Source organism: Serinus canaria, chromosome 23 (genome assembly GCF_022539315.1).
Source record: "Serinus canaria isolate serCan28SL12 chromosome 23, serCan2020, whole genome shotgun sequence".
In the NCBI taxonomy this organism is placed as follows: Eukaryota; Metazoa; Chordata; class Aves; order Passeriformes; family Fringillidae; genus Serinus; species Serinus canaria.
Window position 1 is genome coordinate 5,399,026 of NC_066336.1, and position 18,448 is coordinate 5,417,473.

Below are 18,448 nucleotides of genomic sequence, written 5' to 3' on the forward strand. Positions count from 1 at the left end.
CGGGGCCCAGCGGGCGGTGCGCTCCCACCACCTCTCCAGGGCCGGCTCGGAGCCGTACAAACACCCCCCGAAGTGTCCCCGGAGCGCTCTTGGGGCTCCCCCTGGATCGCCCCGGGGGAGGCGGCGGCGGGGCCGGGACCCCGCGCGGCCCCTCAGGGGACCGGACCCACCGCGACCCCTCAGCGGGGCCGGGGCATGCGCAGAGCCCCAACTCCCTCCCGCCCCTCTTCCTATCCCTCACCGCTCCCTCCCTCTCTCCTCCCCTCCTCTCCCTCTCTCCATCCGGGTCACCGACCCCCCTCACACACCCCTCAGCTCCCGGGGACGGCGGGGGGGGGGGGCGGGGGACGCGCGCGCAGGCGCGTTCCCGCCGCCGCCCCGCCCCGGGACCCGCGGGCGCCGCGCGCTCCCGGTGCCTCTCACGGACACCCGCGGGCGCCGCGCGCTCCCGGTGCCTCTCACGGACACCCGCGGGCGCCGCGCGCTCCCGGTGCCTCTCACGGACACCCGCGGGCGCCGCGCGCTCCCGGTGCCTCTCACGGACACCCGCGGGCGCCGCGCGCTCCCGCCGCCCCGAACGGACCCTGCGCGTCCCCGCCGCCCCCAGGCAGAGCCGTCCGCAGGTGAGCTGAGCCGCGGCCCCGCCGGAGCCGCCCCCGGGCCGGGCCGGGCCGTGCCGCGGGTGCGGGCGGGGAAGTTGTTTTCATCCTCTCTCAGGGCGGAGATGGAGCGTTTGGGGATTTGAATTAAAGAATATTCGCAGCCAAGGCTCCGGCCCCCGGCCCGGGTTTGTCCCGGCGCGTTGAGCCAGGGCAGCTCCATGGGGTCCCCAGGGTTTGGAATCGTGGCATGGTTTGGGTGGGAAGGCTTCAATTCCACCCAGTGCCACCCCTGCCATGGCAGGGACACCTCCCAATGTGCCGGACTGCTCCCAGCCCCAGTGTCCAGCCTGGCCTTGGGCACTGCCAGGGATGCAGGGGCAGCCACAGCTGCTCTGGGCATCCCCGCCCTCCCACGGAAGGATTTTCTCCTATGCTCTCCCTGCCAGAGCAGATTTAAGTGTTCCTGTGGAAATTGCCACTGTTCGCAGCCCTTACATTCCCTGAGCGGTGGGATGTGACCGTGAATGAGCTGCTGCTCCAGAGGATGCCAAGGAAAACTCGCCGGTGCTGCCTGTGCCGGTGAAGAGCTACAGCTCCCCATGGCAGGAGCTGCCTTGCTTTCATTTCAGATGGTTTTTAGCTTTCTATGAAGTTGGGGAGTTTGTTTATAAGCATTTCCCTGTCAGCTGGTATTTAAATGATAAGCAGGTGTTAATGCTCAGAGAAAGGACTTAGTGAAAGGTCTGATCCCAGTGGTTTAGTTGTTGGAATCCTTTAAATTGTGCTGTTTAATCTGAAATCTATGAGTGATCCAATCGTTTGCAATGAAATTGCTTATAATTCTATTGCTGTTAACACTATGATAAGAATAAGCTGATTGTAATAAATAACTTAGGTTTGCATATCTCCATTCACATCAAACAATTTATAAATAGGAATCTCTCACCTTTCCAAGAAGGTAAGTGAAGAAATTCCCTTTTTCCTGAAGCAGAGCAGTTTGGCTGTTGCACTGATAATCACATTCCTGTACCTGTCAACTTTGGAATGTCCTTCTTCTGATTTTGATGCTTTCTAATAATTGCACAGTAAATAGTTCTACCCAGTCTGTTCAAATATCACTTCTCATAGGGCTGTTACTCACTGTACTTCTTAATTAATATTCATACCTGAGTCTCACCTGTCTCATCCTGATGTCAGGGGGCTCTGGGATTTTTGCCTTGCTCAGTCATCAGGTGTTTTGAATTAATTTGAGTGAAGTAATGAAAAATCAGTTATCTGAGAAAAGAAATAGAATTAGCCATGAGGTTTATGATTAAAAACAACAGAACTATGATGAAATCTTAATTAAAAAAGAAAGAAATACAAAATGATTGCAGAGCTCCTATGGCCCAGTGCTGTCTGCAGAAGCACTCTGTGCTGAGCTGGGTTTGGTTTCTGTCACTGCTGCCCTGACTTTGTTCTGCACTGAGGCTCAGACCTGACCAAATCTCGAGTTGCTCTGTGTGTTCCTCACTCCATGTTTGATTCATTCATCCAAGTATTGACTTTACTTTCCAAACTCTCCTTTTTCTCTGCCAGTGTTGCTCTCTCCTTGCTGGAGGCCTCCCCATCCTTGGGCTGTCAGAGAAGCAGAGTTTGTGGGTTGGGTGGTTTGATCCCTCAGGAATGTGGGATCAAATCCAGGCCAAGGCTGGAATGTTGCTCCCAGTCCACCAGAGCTGGATGTGGGTGTCTGTCCTGGTGCTGTTTGGATGAGCCCAGATCTCCTCAGGCCAGATGGTGCCTTTTGTTTTCACCATGTTGGCACATTTTTGTTCCTTTTCTCTTCCCTTCTTGCATGAATCAGCAAGCACAAGAACTGAGCTTTCCACCAGCTGCCTGTTCTCCCAAATTTCCATCCTTCCTGCCATGCTGCGCAGCAGAATTGAGATCCCCAGGTGTGACTGGGGCAGCCACTGTCATTAACCCAGTTAATCCCCCCTCATTAGGCAACTATTCAAATGAGATCATTGCCAATGAACCATCATGTATTTACTACCTTCTTTTAGTGTTGTGTCACAAATTACCACTCTTTCCAAAACCAGACCTGGTGCAATTAACCTGGTTTTCTCTCAGTTAAGAGCAGTGTGACAACCTCAGGAGTTTTGCAGGGATGGGTGGCAGAAGGTCTATACCAATAAAATCTTTTCTATTGTATAAAAAATTGTCTCCCTGATGTTTTATATTTAGTCTCTTCCTTATTTGCATTTTTTTTGTCTTCCTTGATGTGTCTCCTCCTGTAAGTACTCCTGCCTATGGGAAAGGCGTAGGAAAAAGACATTTCCTTACAGCAGGAGATTTTAGATTTTGGAGAGGCTTTGGAGAGATGAATTAACTTTGTCCATGTGCTCTCATTGATGCAATAAAGTTATTTTTTCTGATACCAGCGGACTGCTCTGATTACCCAGGAAATGGTTTTAATTATTAAACAAGAAATTGTTGCTCACTGTAAAATGTGTCATGGAGAAAAGCTTCTAGAACAGTGCTGTCATTTTGGATTCCTGTCAGAGTAAAGGGAGGAGAAATTGCAGATTCTTGACGGGGTGACTTTATCTTCCCTTGGATGGAGCAGCAGAGTCCTCCCTCCATCCTCAGCAGGGGGAGGTGGTGCTGCTGATTCGTGGGGGACAGAACAAATTCCCTGTTGATTGCTGTTCTTTGTGAAATTATTTGCCTTTAACAGTGGGGCAGGAGGCTGTGCTATCCTCACGTTTGGGTTCTGGTTTTTGGCTGGCAGGGCCCTGCTGGAAGCTGGCACCTGAGGAGCTGCTGGGGGGGAAGGATGCTCAGGGATTCCATGAAGTCCTGGAGTGACAGCCAGTCAGACCTGTACAGCAGCGACCAGGAAGAGGAGGAGCAGATGATTTTTGGAGAAAATGAAGAGGATTTGGAAGAGATGATGGATTTCAGTGACTTGCCTACCTCACTCTTTGCTTGCAGTGTTCACGAGGCTGTGTTTGAGGTACAGGAGGAGAAGGTAAGGGAGAAGGAGTGTGAGGTGTTCTCAGCGTTCCATTGAACATTTTTGTCTGGATTTTCAGTGTATTAATGCACATCATAATTGAGGTCAAAAAATCTGTAAATGAAGTCTCTTGTGGATCAGAGAGCTGGTAAATTAATTGAATTTCATAATTGAAAATTATTAATTGGATTTCAGAACCATGAAATCGATTTTCATGACAGTGCAGTGCAGCTGCAGCACTGAGCAGCTCTCGCTAGGTGGCACTTGGTGCATTCAGACTTTCTGGGCTCATTCACATCGGTTTGCTCCTGGGATTCAGGTGTAACCAGTGAGACAAAGCTGTGCTGCCCTGAGTGTGGATTTACAAACAGGGAGGGAGGTGTGGAATGTGCAGGTTGAGGTAATTCAGGAAATGGATGGGAGCTGGGAGAGGACAGTAATGTCTTTTCATGGAGTGAGAATGTTCATTTTTCACCTGGAGAATGTTTGTGCTTCTCTCCAGGAAAGGTTTGAAGCACTTTTCACAGTCTATGATGAGCAGGTGACATTCCAGCTGTTCAAGAGCTTCAGGAGGGTGAGGATAAACTTCAGCAACCCCGAGGCAGCAGCCCGAGCTCGGATAGAGCTGCACGAGACCGAGTTCAGCGGGAAGAAGCTGAAGCTCTACTTTGCACAGGTACAGTGGGACACAGAGACCTTGTACCTCTGTCCTTGCTCCCTTATTCCTCCTTTGCCCATGAGCTTCATTTGGGGGAAATATCTGAGATAATCTCATTGTTCTGCACTGAGCTGGGCCAAAATTTTAGGGCACAATTTTGTTTTTTGTCTTGAGCCGAGATTGGTTGGGACAGTCACCAAACCAGACACACAGAGGAGCTGAAACAAAATAAGTGGCTCCCAAATTCTCTTTCTAAGAGGTGCTTTGTCCCTGTTGCATTGGCACAGGTCCCACAGCAGCCCCTGCACAGGTTCTGAGCTGCAGCAGCTCCCTGAGGTGTTGTACAAAGAGCTGAACCTGTTTTGTTTTTTAAAGCTAGGCTGAATTAAGTGCAGCACATGGATGTGCATGAGTAGGGAAATAAACCAAATAACAAGGGAATTCATATTTGCACTCTCTGTCTCCTGGCTTTGCCTGCAGGTGCAGGTGTCCACTGAAATTGGGGACAAGTCCTACCTCCTTCCTCCACAACCTGTGAAACAGTTCCTCATTTCCCCCCCTGCCTCTCCCCCAGTGGGGTGGAAACAGAGTGAAGATGCAACTCCTCTGATCAATTATGACCTGCTCTGTGCTGTCTCCAAGCTGGGGCCAGGTAGGGATCTTTACCTGCTTTTGTTTGGCACTTCCCTTCAAAAGTGTCTGTTGAGGCAGTTTACCTTCTTGTCCTTTTCTGTGAGAAGAAAATGGGTCTCTTCTCTTTCTAAGCCTTCCTGGGGAATGTGGTGTTTGCTCTCTGTGAAAAGCAGAAAATGGGGAGGTTTGAGGTGCTCAAATGCTTTTGTAGCTTTTAGTTTACAAATGTCACAGAAATATACAGCACAAATGATGTCACTTAGAAATGTGTTTGCTGCTCGTATTCTGATGTCTTCCTGGGAGTTTTTTTACATCCCTCCCTTCCTCTAAATGGCAATTAAAAGATTGATTGTATTCAAAGTGTGCTGTAACTGCTACAGGGACTGTTTTAAGGCATTTGCTGAAGAGTGGAGGCTGAGCACATTAAAGATGGGGTGGGAATTAATGATTGCTTGCTTGTGTTGTTGAAGTTAAGGGGTTTTTCAGCTAAATGCTTTTCCTTGGGGGTGTTTCTAACCTGCCTCTTGCTGGCTGCTCCCAGGGGAGAAGTACGAGCTGCACGCAGGGACAGACTCCACCCCCAGCGTGGTTGTGCACGTGTGTGAGAGTGAGACTGAGGAGGAGGAGGAGATGAAGAACCCCAAGCAGAAGATCCTGCAGACACGGCGCCCAGACCCACCCCCCACCATCCTGAGTGACTCCAAAGCCTTTGAGTGTGCCCTGGGGGGGACAATGCCCTGCTAGAGCTGAGCTGCTCCACGTGGTACCAACTGCAGGCACCCGGCGAGTCCATGTGTTGCTGTCTGTGCTGCTGCTATAGGTCACAAGAGATCTGACTCGTAGTTGTCTCTCATGTTCAAGATTTTGGATGCCAATGCTCTGAAAAGCACTTTAATTTTAGGGACTAGTCCCCCCTGAGTGTAGCAAATCCACCTGACTTGAAATAGTGACAATTAGGGAGTCTGGCTGTGTTTTGGTTTTTTAAGATGTTGCCCTTTGCTCTCTGTTGTACAGTGTGATGTCCCAAGTGCTGAAATAATCTCCTCCTGTCACGAGTGGGTTCCAGCAAGTTCCTTGTACAGCAGTTAAAAGCTGATCTGTCCAACAGCTTCCAGTTAATCTAGTGTTAAACACAAGTGAAATGCACTCTCTATGCTCAGATTCCTTGCCAGCTGAGGTGAGGGTTAACCTTTGCTTTTCTCAGAAATACCAGCTGTGTGTTTGTAGTTTGACATGAGGCACAAATACACTGAGGAGCTGAATTCAGGGGGGTTGGTGACTGCAGGGGAGAGAACACCAGAGGAAGAAGCTCAGAGCCTATCACCAACACTCCTGCTCTGGTGTCTGTGGTGGTGCACTCACCCCTAATTAGGAGTTAATGATGGTGGTAGAGTGAAATATGGATCCAGCTGTTGAGTGTGCTGTGTCTGATCCTCTCTGACAATCTAGGGATGTTTGTTCCTCTCCAGTCCTTGGGACAGCCTCACCTCTGAATAAATCCAGTGACTGTTAGGTCCTGGCAGGAGCTAAAACATCCAAGGGTTAGTTGTTAACTTCTCCAGTCTGTTTTGTATTTTCAAAGACAATCAGTTGCCTGGCTTAGCCAGTTTTTATGCAGTTTCAGCCCTTGTTTGCTCTTTTTCATGAAGACTTTTTCTGTGTGGCCTCCTGTGTGTCTGACAGAGCATCTGCTGCTTCTGAGACCAGGATGCATCTTTTAGAATACAGATCTTTGATTTTGTGATCTTGTGTTAAGTGTTTTAGTAGGAGGAAAATATGCCTTGGTATAACAACACCTGCTCCTGTGCTTTTATGCTATTTTATAGCCAAACTTTTTTAGTCTAGACAGATTCTTCTTTTTTTCTATTTAAAAAGATAAAATGATTTGTGAACAAACCAGGCTGCTGATGTTCCTGTGTAGAAATCATTCTGAAATTCAGATTTTTCAGGTTCATTTCAGCATGTCTCAGTTGTACCTGATGTGCTTCTTGAACTTCCAGAAGTGTTTTCACTTGACTGACAGCAGGGGGAAAAGGAATGGGCAGGGATTCTCATGGATGTGGAGGTTTTCAACTCTGTGTTGTGCCTGCTCAGGATCCCTCCTGCCACCAGCTTCAAAGTGGGATCTCACAGGCAGGTCCTTGCTCCAAGACAGGAATAGGACAGAGTGAAAAGGTAGGAAATGGGGTTTGTCCATCTATCACAGGTGTGGTATTTATGTATCTCTTCAGGTATTGAAGTCACTCCAAGCCCAGTTCACTGTCTCACTGTTCCATGGAATTAAAACAAAGGTAAAAAAACCAACAAAAACCTGTGTTATCCAGCAGGCTTATGGATTTTTGAAATTCCAGAAGTCTGGGTTGGATTCTTTGTGATGTTTCTATTTTTTAAATTATTTCATTTCTACCCCAGTGTAGAAGTTGCTGTAAGTAGGAGTAGGTGGAAAACCTTCAGAAACAATTTTATAAGGAGAATCAAGTGTGATGTTGTTGATGTATAAATGTGTAAAATGTGGAACAACATTCCAGCACTTTCCATTGTGTAAAGACACTTCAAATAAAACAATGCAGTGCCATTCACCTTGGGATTTGGACTGTGTTCCATCAGGACAAGGTGGATATTGAGATCTGCCATGGTGGTGTCTGCTTGAACGATCTCATGGGCAGATGGGATGGGCACTTGGAACCACCAGAGGGATTTGGGACCCTTGGGTGGGAAGGAGGAGCCAAACAGAGGCTTCAAAGCTTTAATGAAGCCATTGATCAAGATCAGAAGTGATTCTGCTCCATTCCAGGGTGACAGCCTGCCTGGCAAATGAAGCTGGAGTTTGCTTTATTCCCCCTTGCCATGATTCAGTGCCCCCCACCAGGACCTGTTTCTCCTAATCACCGACCTGCTGGTGAGGGCTATTTTTAGCAGCAAGCTTGCACAGAGGCACCAACTCAGCCCTTACTGAGCTTGCACTTTGTATAAATAAATACTCCAAATTCCTTTAAAACGTCCTCCTTGAGCAGCAGCTGAAATATGTGGTGTTTCTTTGTGTTCTGGAGTTATGGGAGTACTTTGGTTTTATAAAAACTGAGAACCTGTGATTGCAGCTCCTCATTCTGCCTTGTCCCCTGGAAAGACCCTGTGCATAAAATTCTAGTTGCTTTATTTATTCCCTGAAAGGTTTAATTTCCATTTCTGTCTGGGTTTGGATGAGGGATACTTTTGAGCCCAGAACAGAAGGCTGATTTGTGAATTTTACTGGCTTTTGTTTATTTGCTCCACTCTCAGTGTGAAACTTGCTAGGAGAGAATCTTGGTGTGGAAAGAGACCCCAGGCAAGCTTCATCCCCTTGGAGAAAATGCAGAGCAAGATAAAAGACTTCTCCTGTAGGTACTGACCCTGAGATGTGAGTGTGACACAGGTGTCCCTGCCATCACTGACAGTTCCAGGGGGGTCACAGGGTCTGATTGCTCCATAAAACAAGAGCAGGGCCTAGAGAGTAGAAAACACCAAGTTTTAGATGTTCCCTAATGTGTTAAAATCCTGGCTCTGTACTGTAACACTTTGGCATGCTCAGGCTTGCAGAGGGAATGTTTGATTCCCCTGGTGAAGGGAACATATTCCAGCCATCAGCAGCATCGGGGTGAGGCAGTGGGAAAGACATTCTGGCAGTCTGGTTTGCTCTTACATAAAAGATATAAAAATAACCAACTCCTGTCCTCTGTGACTCTGTGTTGGGATCACAGGCACAGGACAGGGACTGGGAGGGCAGCCAGGCTGAGCTGTGCTCTCCTGCTGGGACAGAACACCTCAGCTCCCTGCATCCCTCCCACAGGGGTCAGGTAATTATTTCTGAGGCTGTGGGTGCGTGGAGGGCTTGATTTCACAATTCACTTCCAAACTCAATCATAAAGAATCTTTAGCTGGTTTTGATATCTGCTGTGATATCTGTTTCCTCTTGGCTCTCACTGAGACACTCCAGCTCTGCTGTGTCCTGCCAGGGGCAGGCAAACTGCAGATTAACCAGCAGAGCTGTTCCAGGAGGAGTCCAAACCTGCTCCATGGTAAACTCACTGAGATTCCACACCTTGTAAGGCTGTGTCACTTCCTAGGGGTTGGTAATGCTGTAGTAAGCCTGGAGTTAATTCAGAGTTATGTTTTATCCTTTGATGTCCATTGACTTCATCAGGATTTTATGGAGCATCCCAGAGTCTCCTTTGGTCCTCCTTTAATGGGATAAGCCCAGGGTTGGTGCCTGCAAACTGGGTCACTGATGTTGACAGCAGAGCTTTATAGTAACAGTGTATAAACATTTATTTATACATTTAACAGTGTATAAACCTGGTGTGTGGCCCGAGCTCATAGTAAAGGGCTACAAATTTAGGACCTGGTGAGGGACAAACCCTTGGGAAAGTCCCACCCTCCCTCTCTGCTGTCACAGAGGCTTTGGGAACTCACATTTGCTTTGATTTGGGCTGCTGGCTGGTCACAAGGGCTGCTGCCTCCATTCTTGTACTACTTAAATTGAGTTATTGGTTATTTTTATTAACTTACATTCATACCTCATCCCAGTTATGGCTGCTGACCGTTGAAAGAAGCCCCTCTGCTCTCCAGAGATACAGCCCAGAGAAGGTTTGTGGCTGGAAAACCACTCCTGTTCCTGGGAGAGCCTCGTGCTCCTGCTTGTTTATGCAGGATGGGACAGTCACTGTAAGGAAATCAATCAAGGGAAATGTATTCCTTTGGAAAGATGATTGGTGAGTAATCCCTGTGGGGATTTCAGTCTCTGGTTTTAAGGAGCTGCATGGGCCTCAGCGGGATTGAGGTGGAAATGACTAATGTGGGTCTTTGTAGCTGTACAAAAAATTTGCTAAATAATTGGATCTGGAAACTCTGGTTTCTGGTGAAAAAGCCTCTCTGGTTGTGTTCTGTGGGTCGTGTGTGGAAATCAGCTAATGGTGGACACCAAAGTGAAGCATGAGCTGTGTTAAGGGCACAAGTGTTTCTGAAGGAGGAAAGGCAGAGGTAAGGAAGGACCTCATTTTTCAGCCTATCTGGACTCCGGTCTTCCCCAGAAATCCACTGGAAATGTTTATGGACCATCAGGACCCCGCTGTTGCTGCCTTCCATAGGGAGGTGGGACTCTGTAAGGAGCAGGTTTTCTCCTGTTTCAGGTTGCATTATAAGGGAGGTGGATGATGTGGCTCTGGCTGCAGCTGGGGCAGCTGAAATGGAGAATGGGGGGAACATCTCCTGCACAGCAGCTTGACAACCCTAAACCACGAATGGAGCCTGAATGAGGGCTGTGGCTTCTTCCTGTGGCTTCCTGGGAAAAATCCAGATAGGGACTGTGGTCTCACTCCTCTGGAGGATAAAGCCAACGAAATACAGGTTAAAGGAGAGGATTCCTTTCCAGTTTGATCCTTTTGATTCCCATTGACGAGTGGACAAAACCACCCATTCTGTCTTTGGGCTGGATGTGCTTGGGATCCTTCTCCCGAAGTGCCTCGGAGACCTTTGGGCACTGAAGAGCCGCAGAAACCGGACTGTTCCCAAAGCTTGGGAACTCCTGTGAGACGGGGGTTTATCCCAGACTCCTCCATCTCCCACCCGCAGCCCCGGACGGGCCCGGGGAGGCGGCGCCGGGGGCCGGGCCGGGCTGGGCGGCCCCGGGGAGGCACCTGCGGCGGCGGGGCTGTGCCGGGGCTCCGCCGCAGCGGCACCGGGCTCCCCGCGGCTGCGGCGGGGCTGGGCTGGGCTGGGCTGGGCTCGGCAGCTCCGGGCTGGGGAAGGGGCGGGAGCGGCGGCGGGGGCAGCCCCGCAGCCCCGGCGGGCGGACGGAGCCGGAGCCCCGAGCCCGCAGCATCCTCCGTAAGTAGCGCCGGCTGAGGGTCGGGTGTAGGAACCGCTCTGAATGGGGATAATTGTAACCTTTCTGCCCGAAAACTCTGTCACTTTCTGCCCTAACACTGTCATTTTCTGCCCCAAAACTCTCTTCCTCTCTGCCCCAAAGCTCCGTTCCGCCGCCGTTCCAAGCGGTGGCTGCAGCGCGGTTACTCCGGGTTTGTGCGCGAGGCACTGTGGATGTACCACGGGAAACGCGAGTTCTTTATCGGTACCTCCAAACCAGAAAGAAATAGAGAGCAATGTCCTCGCACGTTTTTCTGCTCAACTGGTGCTTGAGCAGTTGTTCCATTAATCGGGAGCCCGCAAGGGACGGGACTGGGACTGCTCTGGCGCGGTTTCCTCCCCGGAGAAAGAGCAGCCCGCGCGGCTGTTGAAAGCTCGTTGCATCGCCGGCGGTGTCCTTTCATCGCTGGGGACGCTGAATCTCTTGTCCTGACTTATTCAACCCTGCCACTATAAATATGGGTTTGGTGGTAGTTATTTGTTTGTGGGTTTGGGGTGTTTTTTTTTTTTTTTTGTTTGGTTTGTTGTTTTTTGTTTTTTTTCCCTATAATTTTTTCTCTCCAATCTGCTGAGCAGTGTGCTGGAAAGAGCTGGCTGAGTAATATTTAACAGGAAAAGAACTCAAAAGCTCAGAGCATTGTGTTACAGTTCACTGAGTGTCTCCAGCACAGAACAAAACTACACTGCTTGCATTATTTGGGAACACACTGAAGCTGCTGACAGGTTTAAATGGTGATTTCTGGTTTTTCCTGGTAATTAATGTATTTAATGCCCCAGGAAGTCCTTGCTAAAGGAAGCGTAGCTTTTTGTAAGCAGCTTTCACTGATGGGATGCATTGTGCTGGGTGGCAGGAGAGGTTGATTTAGTGATTACAAATCAGGAGACAAAGGCAGAGCAGAGACCAGTGACTTCAGGGTCTGACAGAGTTATTGTCCCTCTGTGGGTGCCAGACTGGGGCACTGAGGGTCTGCCAAGGGGTTCTGGTGGAGAACAGGCTGCAAGTGTGAGGTGTCAGCTGCTGTGTGTGTCTTCAGGGCTGTGCACAGGGAAGGTGCCTCACTGATTTAACAAGTTGGCATAGGCAAGAAATCCTAGGGCTGCCTCTGTGCTGCTGTGTGCAGTGAGAGGAGCTGTATTTCTGTGTGGATCCTTAGTATTGTGTACAGAATTCTTTACATATAGAATCACAGCCCCTCCAGTGCCACTCCTGCCATGGCAGGGACACCTTCCACTGGCCCAGGCTGCTCCAAGCCCCAATGTCCAACCTGGCCTTGGGCACAGCCAGGGATCCAGGGGCACAGCTTCTCTGGACACCCTGTGCCAGGGTCTCCCCACCCTCACAAGGAAGAAGTTTTTCCCAATATCCCATCTAACCCTGCCCTCTGACAATGGGAAGCCATTCCCCCATGTGCTGCCTGCATAAAAAGCCCCTCTCCCTCCTTTTTATAAGACCCTTTAATTTCTGGCTTTAAAGAAAACCTTATTGGGCCAGGTGCAGTTCACAGTCTGGTTTAGACACTGCTCCTGGGAGAGTCAGTGACAAAAGTCTACCAAGTTTACATTTCCAGGCATGGCTTTAGAAATGAGGGGGTTCCTTTTGGGGGTCCTGTTGCACTTCTTGTCGCCTGTGGGAGCTGAGGGCTTTTAGTGCCTCTCCTGATCTAAACCAGGCAGGTAAAATTACTGAGGAGTTTTCAGCTGGTGCTACTGCCCAGAGCTGCCTGCAGTTTGTGCCACTGTCTCTGTCTTGGCAAGGCAATGAACTGCTTTTAAAGTGTGTTTTAGCAGCAACTCAACCTGGGCAGCTCATGCCAGAACCTGAGAAAATGCTTATGTAAAAGTGCTGCCCTGACATGGGGACACTCAGGCTCACACAGGGAGGGTTGTTTGCCTCAGGCCACTTTGAACTTGGGCTTTTCTTTCCTCCTTCCTCCCTCTTTGGAGCCTCTCAAGGTAAACCTAGGCACGTTCAGGTCTCACTGAAGGACGTGGTGTTTTTATTACTCCCTGAAATCACAGCTTGCCTCGATCCCTGGCAGTGTTCCCGGGGTGCTGGGAAGGTGAGGGCAGGAAAAACCCAGCTCCATGCAAACCCCACCTTTTCCCAGGTGAGAGCACTGAATCTGTGTCCTCCGAACCAGCACCTGCCTTCCCTGGCAGGGAGCTGTCCCTCCAAGTCCAGCCACCCTGGAAAAACCTTCAAACAACCCCCTCTGTTCCCTGTGGCCCCTCTGCTGTAATTGCCAGGTGCTGCTGACAGGTGAGCTCTGATCCCCATCTCCTCACAAACAAACCCAGCCCAGCAGGGCCCCTCAGCTCAGCCCAGCAGGGCAGGGGCAGCAGGGAGCCTTTGGAAAAGGGGGCACTGCCCCCCCTTGCCAGGACAACCTATCCCCTGTATCTGCCAAGGTGTTTGAAATGGAAACGTGCCCAAAGCTGAACTTTATGGAAACATTTCCAGCTCCGTAACGTGGGGATGCAAAAATAACCAGCAGTGTGGAGAGTGAGAGTGAATGAGAGGCTCTGAGAGCCCAGGCAGGTGTGTGTGCACAGGGGGAAGTGCAGCCCTGTGTCATGGACAAAGAATGTCCTGTGATTACTGTATCAAAGTCCACTTCTTCTTCTCCCCTGCTTAATGGCCTTTATCCAGCACTCCTGATTTTCCAAATGTTTTTCTGAAGAGAGTAGGATCCAGGCTGAAAATCAGTAGGTTCCCATGGATTGTGCTGGGCTTTTCTGGGTCTTTCTTGCAGCAGAGGCTTGATCAGGTGTAACCTGCTGATTCACAGGGCAGGAATGGAGCTGGGACTCCAGGTAAGAGCAGGACTGGCACCTTCCACCCTGGCTGGAGACACAGACCTTGCAGCTCTTGACTTGCTGCACAAAGTAGAAAAATCCCAACCTGCTGCAGTTTTCAAGCTGCACCCCAGATTGGTGCAGCCTGCTGGATAAATTAATCCCTTTCATAAACAGGTGGTTTCACTATGACAACAAAATTTCTTTGGGTCTGGGTGACTCATGCACAAACAGCTCCCCATTCCCAAGGTGGTTTGACCCAGAGGGAAGGTAGAAAGGATGAATATTTCATGGCTTAATATTAAAATATTCAGCCTTATTTATTTGGAGTTTTAATTTTGATAGCCAGAGGAGGAAAAAAAGGCTTCTGTAGGTCTGGCATTTGGAGCCACAAAGGCGAGAGCTGGATGTGGCTTTTTCTGAATTGTGCCCATAGTCAGAACACTTGATCAGCTTTTCATGAAGAATCTCTTGAGCCTCTGCTGCCACTGGTTAAACGTTTCTTCATAGGGGAGGATGGGTGGGGAGACAGGAACAGCTGTCCCCGAGCTCTGGTGCCTCCCAGGTTCCTCTGAGGTGTGTGTGAACCCTGTGCTGGACAATAGGGCTGGGCAGAGTCTAAATACAAAATATCTCAGCTGATGCTCATGTTGCTGAATTAACTTAGCCTTGGCTAAACAAAGGAATCATTCACTCACAGGAGAATGACCCAGTTACAGCCTTGTGGCAAAGTTATTTTGGTTTTTAGATTAAAAGAAGAAAACCAAACTTTTAACTTGAGAGGATTGGAGTATTTGAAGAGTGGCCCTTGCAGTTCTGATCCTGTATCCCAGTCAAACACCAACCACTGCCCTTCCTGCTGCTTCCTGATCCCTCTCATTCCTCACTGACCTGCTCTGCAGGTTTTTAATTGGTATTAGTTTTTATTACCAACTGATTTCCACTGAATTATTTCTGGCTATTGTTTATCTTGTGCTGTGTAAAATCAAAGTTACCATGGCACACAATATCCCAGGGGAGCACCAAAGTCCTGCCTGGCTGTACTGAGCAGCATCCAAAGTGGGAAACTCAGTTCCATATCAAGTGCTGAAGGATAACTTACTTTTCAAGGGGCAGCTGCAGTGTCTCAGCTCTGGGACTGGGAGCTGAGCTGGTTCCAGAGGGCTCTTTGAAGTGGTGCTCACACCCCTCTCAGGCTGAAGGAGCCCTTTAATGGCTCGGGTTTCCAGGGACACTTGGAAAACCCTTTTAAAACCAGCAAACATCCCGGCTGCTCTTTCCAGACCCACAGTTTTACCCACCAAAACACAGGCATGTTTGCAGCTGTGCCCTTGGAAGTTCATCCACTTCCAATAACAGACCTGAGCTGACACTGGGCTGAACTCACAACCTCCTGCCACAGCCACGTTGCAAGGTTCAGGGGCCGGTGCTTGTCCTGACACTTTTGGAGCTCCAACTGAAGGGGTTAAATGGGTTTTTCTTCTCTATGTTAGATGAATGAAGCTCCTTTAAATTCTATTTTATAATGGAGTTTTTAAACCTTTCTGTGGTGAGTTTTTCCCTTCCCTCAAGACATCGTTGAATTCTGGATGCAGAATCCTTCACACTTTTGCTGTGATCTGAATCTCAACCAGAGGTCATAATCTAAAATCCCAAAGCATTTAAGATACATTATTGTGTTTATTTCTTATTTTATCCTATTACCACTGATCAGGGGATATTTTGAGACAAATTGCTCAAGATTGGTATGATGGAAACTTTGGTACAATTTCAAATTTCCATTCCTTCAGCAGGGCCAGGTTTCCACCACAATGAAAATATGAAGAAGCCCAGTTCAGTGAGCCTTTGGTGGGCAGTTGCCTAATTAGCACTGTGAAATTTGGGTTAAGATTTTAGGGATTCACTCCTCTTTCCCCTCTGCAGCCGACTCAAGATGACGACGGCCACGCCACTGACCAATAACACTCAGCTCTCAGTGAATGTGACCACAAAGTCTCAAGAACACAATCTCTATCAAAGTAAGGAAAGGAGTGGGGTGATGGCTTTTTTTTGGTTTTAAGTGGACTTTGAACTTATCAAACTTCAAACACTACAGTGACAACTTTGTAAATATGGGGTTTTTTCCCTTCCTGCTTCTCTCCCAGGTTCTGGAGCAATAGTTGCTGCCATCGTGGTGGGGGTGATTATTATTTTCACAGTGGTTCTGCTCATCCTGAAAACATACAACAGGTACGTGACCAAGCCAAACCAGGATGGACCAAAGTCCCTGCTCTCAGCTAACAGAGCATTTCAGGGTTTGTTGCTGAAAATTTCCAGGAGAATCTAAGCACTGAAGTGCAGTGTACTGCATCTCACTGTCAGTGCTCTGTGGTTGGATCTTAGGAAGCCCAAAGAGCTCCTTGATGGGGGCTGCATGGTAGGAGCTCTTTTTAGGGATTGCTGGTGGTGCAGAGAAGGTCTGAGTGTGCACCAAGACTGCCAGAGGGAGAGCTTGATTCCTCACTTCTCAGAGCTCACGTGCTCTGGGAGGACTTTTGATATCTTTGGGATGAAATCCTGGCTTGACTGGGTTGTGTGGGAACCTCCCCAAAACTCACCGTGGGAGAGGAGAGCCCAGCCCAGGTGCCAATTCCCCTTTTACCTTTGCCAGGCGCATGCGAGTGCGGCGGGAGCTGCAACCCAAAGCCTCCAAGCTGGCAGTGCCACCTCCTGTGGGGCACAGCAGCCACAGCCTGGCCCAGCAGCCCTCGGTGACCTTCATCCCCGTGGACATCCACCTGCAGAGCAGGTAACCAGGAGCTCCCTGCCAAAGAGATGGAATTGTTATCCCACGGAGCTGGGACTCCCCAGAGAGCTGCCCTGGGAACAGCAGCCAGCTGCAAACTGACACAAACCCTGGTTCCTTGCTTTGGGAGGAGAAACCAGAGCTCTGGACACTTCTGCTGGGACTGAAATAGCAGGTGGAAGTCTAGGAACCACCAGGATGGCAGCGAGGCCTCCTCTGGGTCTGGACAAACCAGGAAGAGAAGATACCCAGGTTTTGGGGAGCTTTTGCTTCCTCAGAGACTCTGAATCCTCTCTGTTCTGATGAACTGGAGGAAAGGTCTGGACATGCCCCAAACTCAGTTTGGACCTGAGTTTGTTACGAGTTACATGGAAGAGGTTTGTGGATTATTTTATACCTGAAGGGTAGTACAGGAGGTACCAAAATTGTATTTATCTTTACTCCTATTTCATGTTTCTAATCTCACATATGTACAGGTTGAGGGGAAAAAAAAAAGTTACTTCTTATTTTCAAGTATTTTTAAACTATTTCTATAAACTCTGTAACTCTGCATTTCTGAAGGAACTCGGTGTCTGAGGGGTTTCACTCTCAATTCAGGTTCATGGCTGGAGCTGTGGTAGAATGCTCTGTCCTACACAAAATCTGAGTTCTTTAACTGAAAAAAATAAGCATGGAAATAGAAAAAACCAGCTTGGACAAAGCAGGGGAGGATCTGTGCTGCCCCAATGTGCCACTCACCCTGCAAGGCTTTGTTCTCTGGTGCAGCCCAACTATTTTTAGCCATTTTTTATTCTCAAAACCAACCCAAAGCGAGGCTGTTTTGTGAGTGTGAGGGCTGTGGGTGTGCAGCAGTGCACAAAGGAATTCCCAGGGACACTCACAGCCCACGGGGGGGGAACAGAGCAGCATTGTCAGACACTGACTGCCAGATTGTCTGAGATTTTATATTTTGTATTTTTTTCCAATAAGCTTGGATCTCTTGAGCAGGTCAGTTTAACTAACTGGTAATTTTTATTGTGCAGAAACTAAATTCAATTACTTTGCAATATTCTTTTTTGGCTGAAACTGGAGCACGGTTTGGATTCCAAACCAAATATTGAGACAGCTGTTTGTGAAGTTTCTGAATCTCCTTGTAAATATTTCTCTTGTCCTGGTTCTTTACCTTATTTTTTGTGGCAGGGAGGATTGATTTAAGAATTCAAAAGGGACAACAAATGCACATCTAATTTTTTTTCCAAAAGAATATAAAGGAGCTGATTTTCTGTTTCTATCTCTGGATGTTCTCTGAGCAGTTCCATGGGATCAAAATCAAGATTTTTGGGGAAGAAAAGCCCATCTTACTGCTGTTTTTTTAACATCCCTAGCCAGACCTACTTGTAGCACATTTTGTTTACTTTCCATTTGCTTCATTCCAAGCCAGCACAGTTCACAAGCAGAGTAAGCAGAACTACTGCAAGCAGTTCCAGTTTCACAGAATTACTATTGCTGGCAGCAGAATTGGCTGCTGGGGCCACACCAGCATTGCTCCAGCTGAAAAATTCAAATACCACTAAAATCTGCATCACATTGGCACCTCCTGGGAGGCCCCACAACCCCTCCTGGCAGCAAAACCCAGAGTTCTGCTGAGCCACCAGAACACCTCCTCAAGGAACAAAAACCCCTGCTCTGTGCCATTTGCTGTGGATTTGAGCTTTCCAGGAACAATCTCACACTCTCCCTGTCCTGGTAACATCAGCTGCCTCAGGGCTGATCCAACCTGTCCTGATTTGGCCCCCAGGTTCCACTTCCAAACACACAGATTTTGGGAATGCTCCCCCTCAGCTGGCCTTGCCTTGCCAAGAATCAATGGTTGGGTTTTTCCTCCTTAATGTTCTGCAGGATCTTCAGCAGGTCAGATCCTCCAGCTGCAACTTCACTGATCCAGATACTCTGGTAATATGTTTAATTTTGCACTGCTGGGTAAGTCCTGACCCCAAAACTCAGCTCTCCCCCCTATTTCCATCCTCCTTAACCCAGCAGAGAGCACGGAGCTCCACCTAGCGTCCTCCTGCCTTCCCACGGGTTCCAACCCG

General features: G+C 48.9%; 2 protein-coding genes across 4 annotated transcripts; both read left to right on the forward strand.

The window, feature by feature from the left end:
* Positions 1-543: 543 nt before the first annotated feature.
* RCAN3 (RCAN family member 3) lies at positions 544-7,473 on the forward strand. The gene is made up of 5 exons (XM_030233448.2): positions 544-623; positions 3,379-3,618; positions 4,106-4,279; positions 4,742-4,913; positions 5,436-7,473. The coding sequence occupies exons 2-5, from the start codon at positions 3,424-3,426 to the stop codon at positions 5,636-5,638; spliced, it is 744 nt and encodes a 247-aa protein (XP_030089308.1). The 5' UTR covers positions 544-623; positions 3,379-3,423; the 3' UTR covers positions 5,639-7,473.
* A 1,803-nt stretch (positions 7,474-9,276) lies between these two features.
* On the forward strand, positions 9,277-16,390 carry NCMAP (non-compact myelin associated protein). 3 transcript variants are annotated; one of them, XM_030233749.2, is made up of 4 exons: positions 9,277-9,642; positions 15,515-15,609; positions 15,736-15,820; positions 16,242-16,390. In XM_030233749.2, exons 1-4 carry the CDS (start codon positions 9,575-9,577, stop codon positions 16,381-16,383), a joined length of 390 nt encoding a protein of 129 aa, XP_030089609.1. In that variant the 5' UTR covers positions 9,277-9,574; the 3' UTR covers positions 16,384-16,390. The 3 variants fall into 3 exon arrangements, with proteins under 3 accessions (XP_030089609.1, XP_030089611.1, XP_030089610.1); XM_030233751.2 differs by lacking the exon at positions 9,277-9,642 and adding an exon at positions 9,663-9,910; XM_030233750.2 differs by lacking the exon at positions 9,277-9,642 and adding an exon at positions 10,666-10,756.
* Positions 16,391-18,448: the final 2,058 nt, after the last annotated feature.

Excerpts from the sequence above, each read along its gene's own strand:
- RCAN3 (XM_030233448.2), top strand. The coding sequence starts at position 3,424 with ATGCTCAGGGATTCCATGAAGTCCTGGAGTGACAGCCAGTCAGACCTG. Across the intron at positions 3,619-4,105 it reads TTGAGGTACAGGAGGAGAAG|GAAAGGTTTGAAGCACTTTT; the intron begins GTAAGGGAGAAG and ends GCTTCTCTCCAG. Across the intron at positions 4,914-5,435 it reads TGTCTCCAAGCTGGGGCCAG|GGGAGAAGTACGAGCTGCAC; the intron begins GTAGGGATCTTT and ends GGCTGCTCCCAG.
- NCMAP (XM_030233749.2), top strand. The coding sequence starts at position 9,575 with ATGCAGGATGGGACAGTCACTGTAAGGAAATCAATCAAGGGAAATGTA. Across the intron at positions 9,643-15,514 it reads TTCCTTTGGAAAGATGATTG|CCGACTCAAGATGACGACGG; the intron begins GTGAGTAATCCC and ends TCCCCTCTGCAG. Across the intron at positions 15,610-15,735 it reads AGAACACAATCTCTATCAAA|GTTCTGGAGCAATAGTTGCT; the intron begins GTAAGGAAAGGA and ends CTTCTCTCCCAG.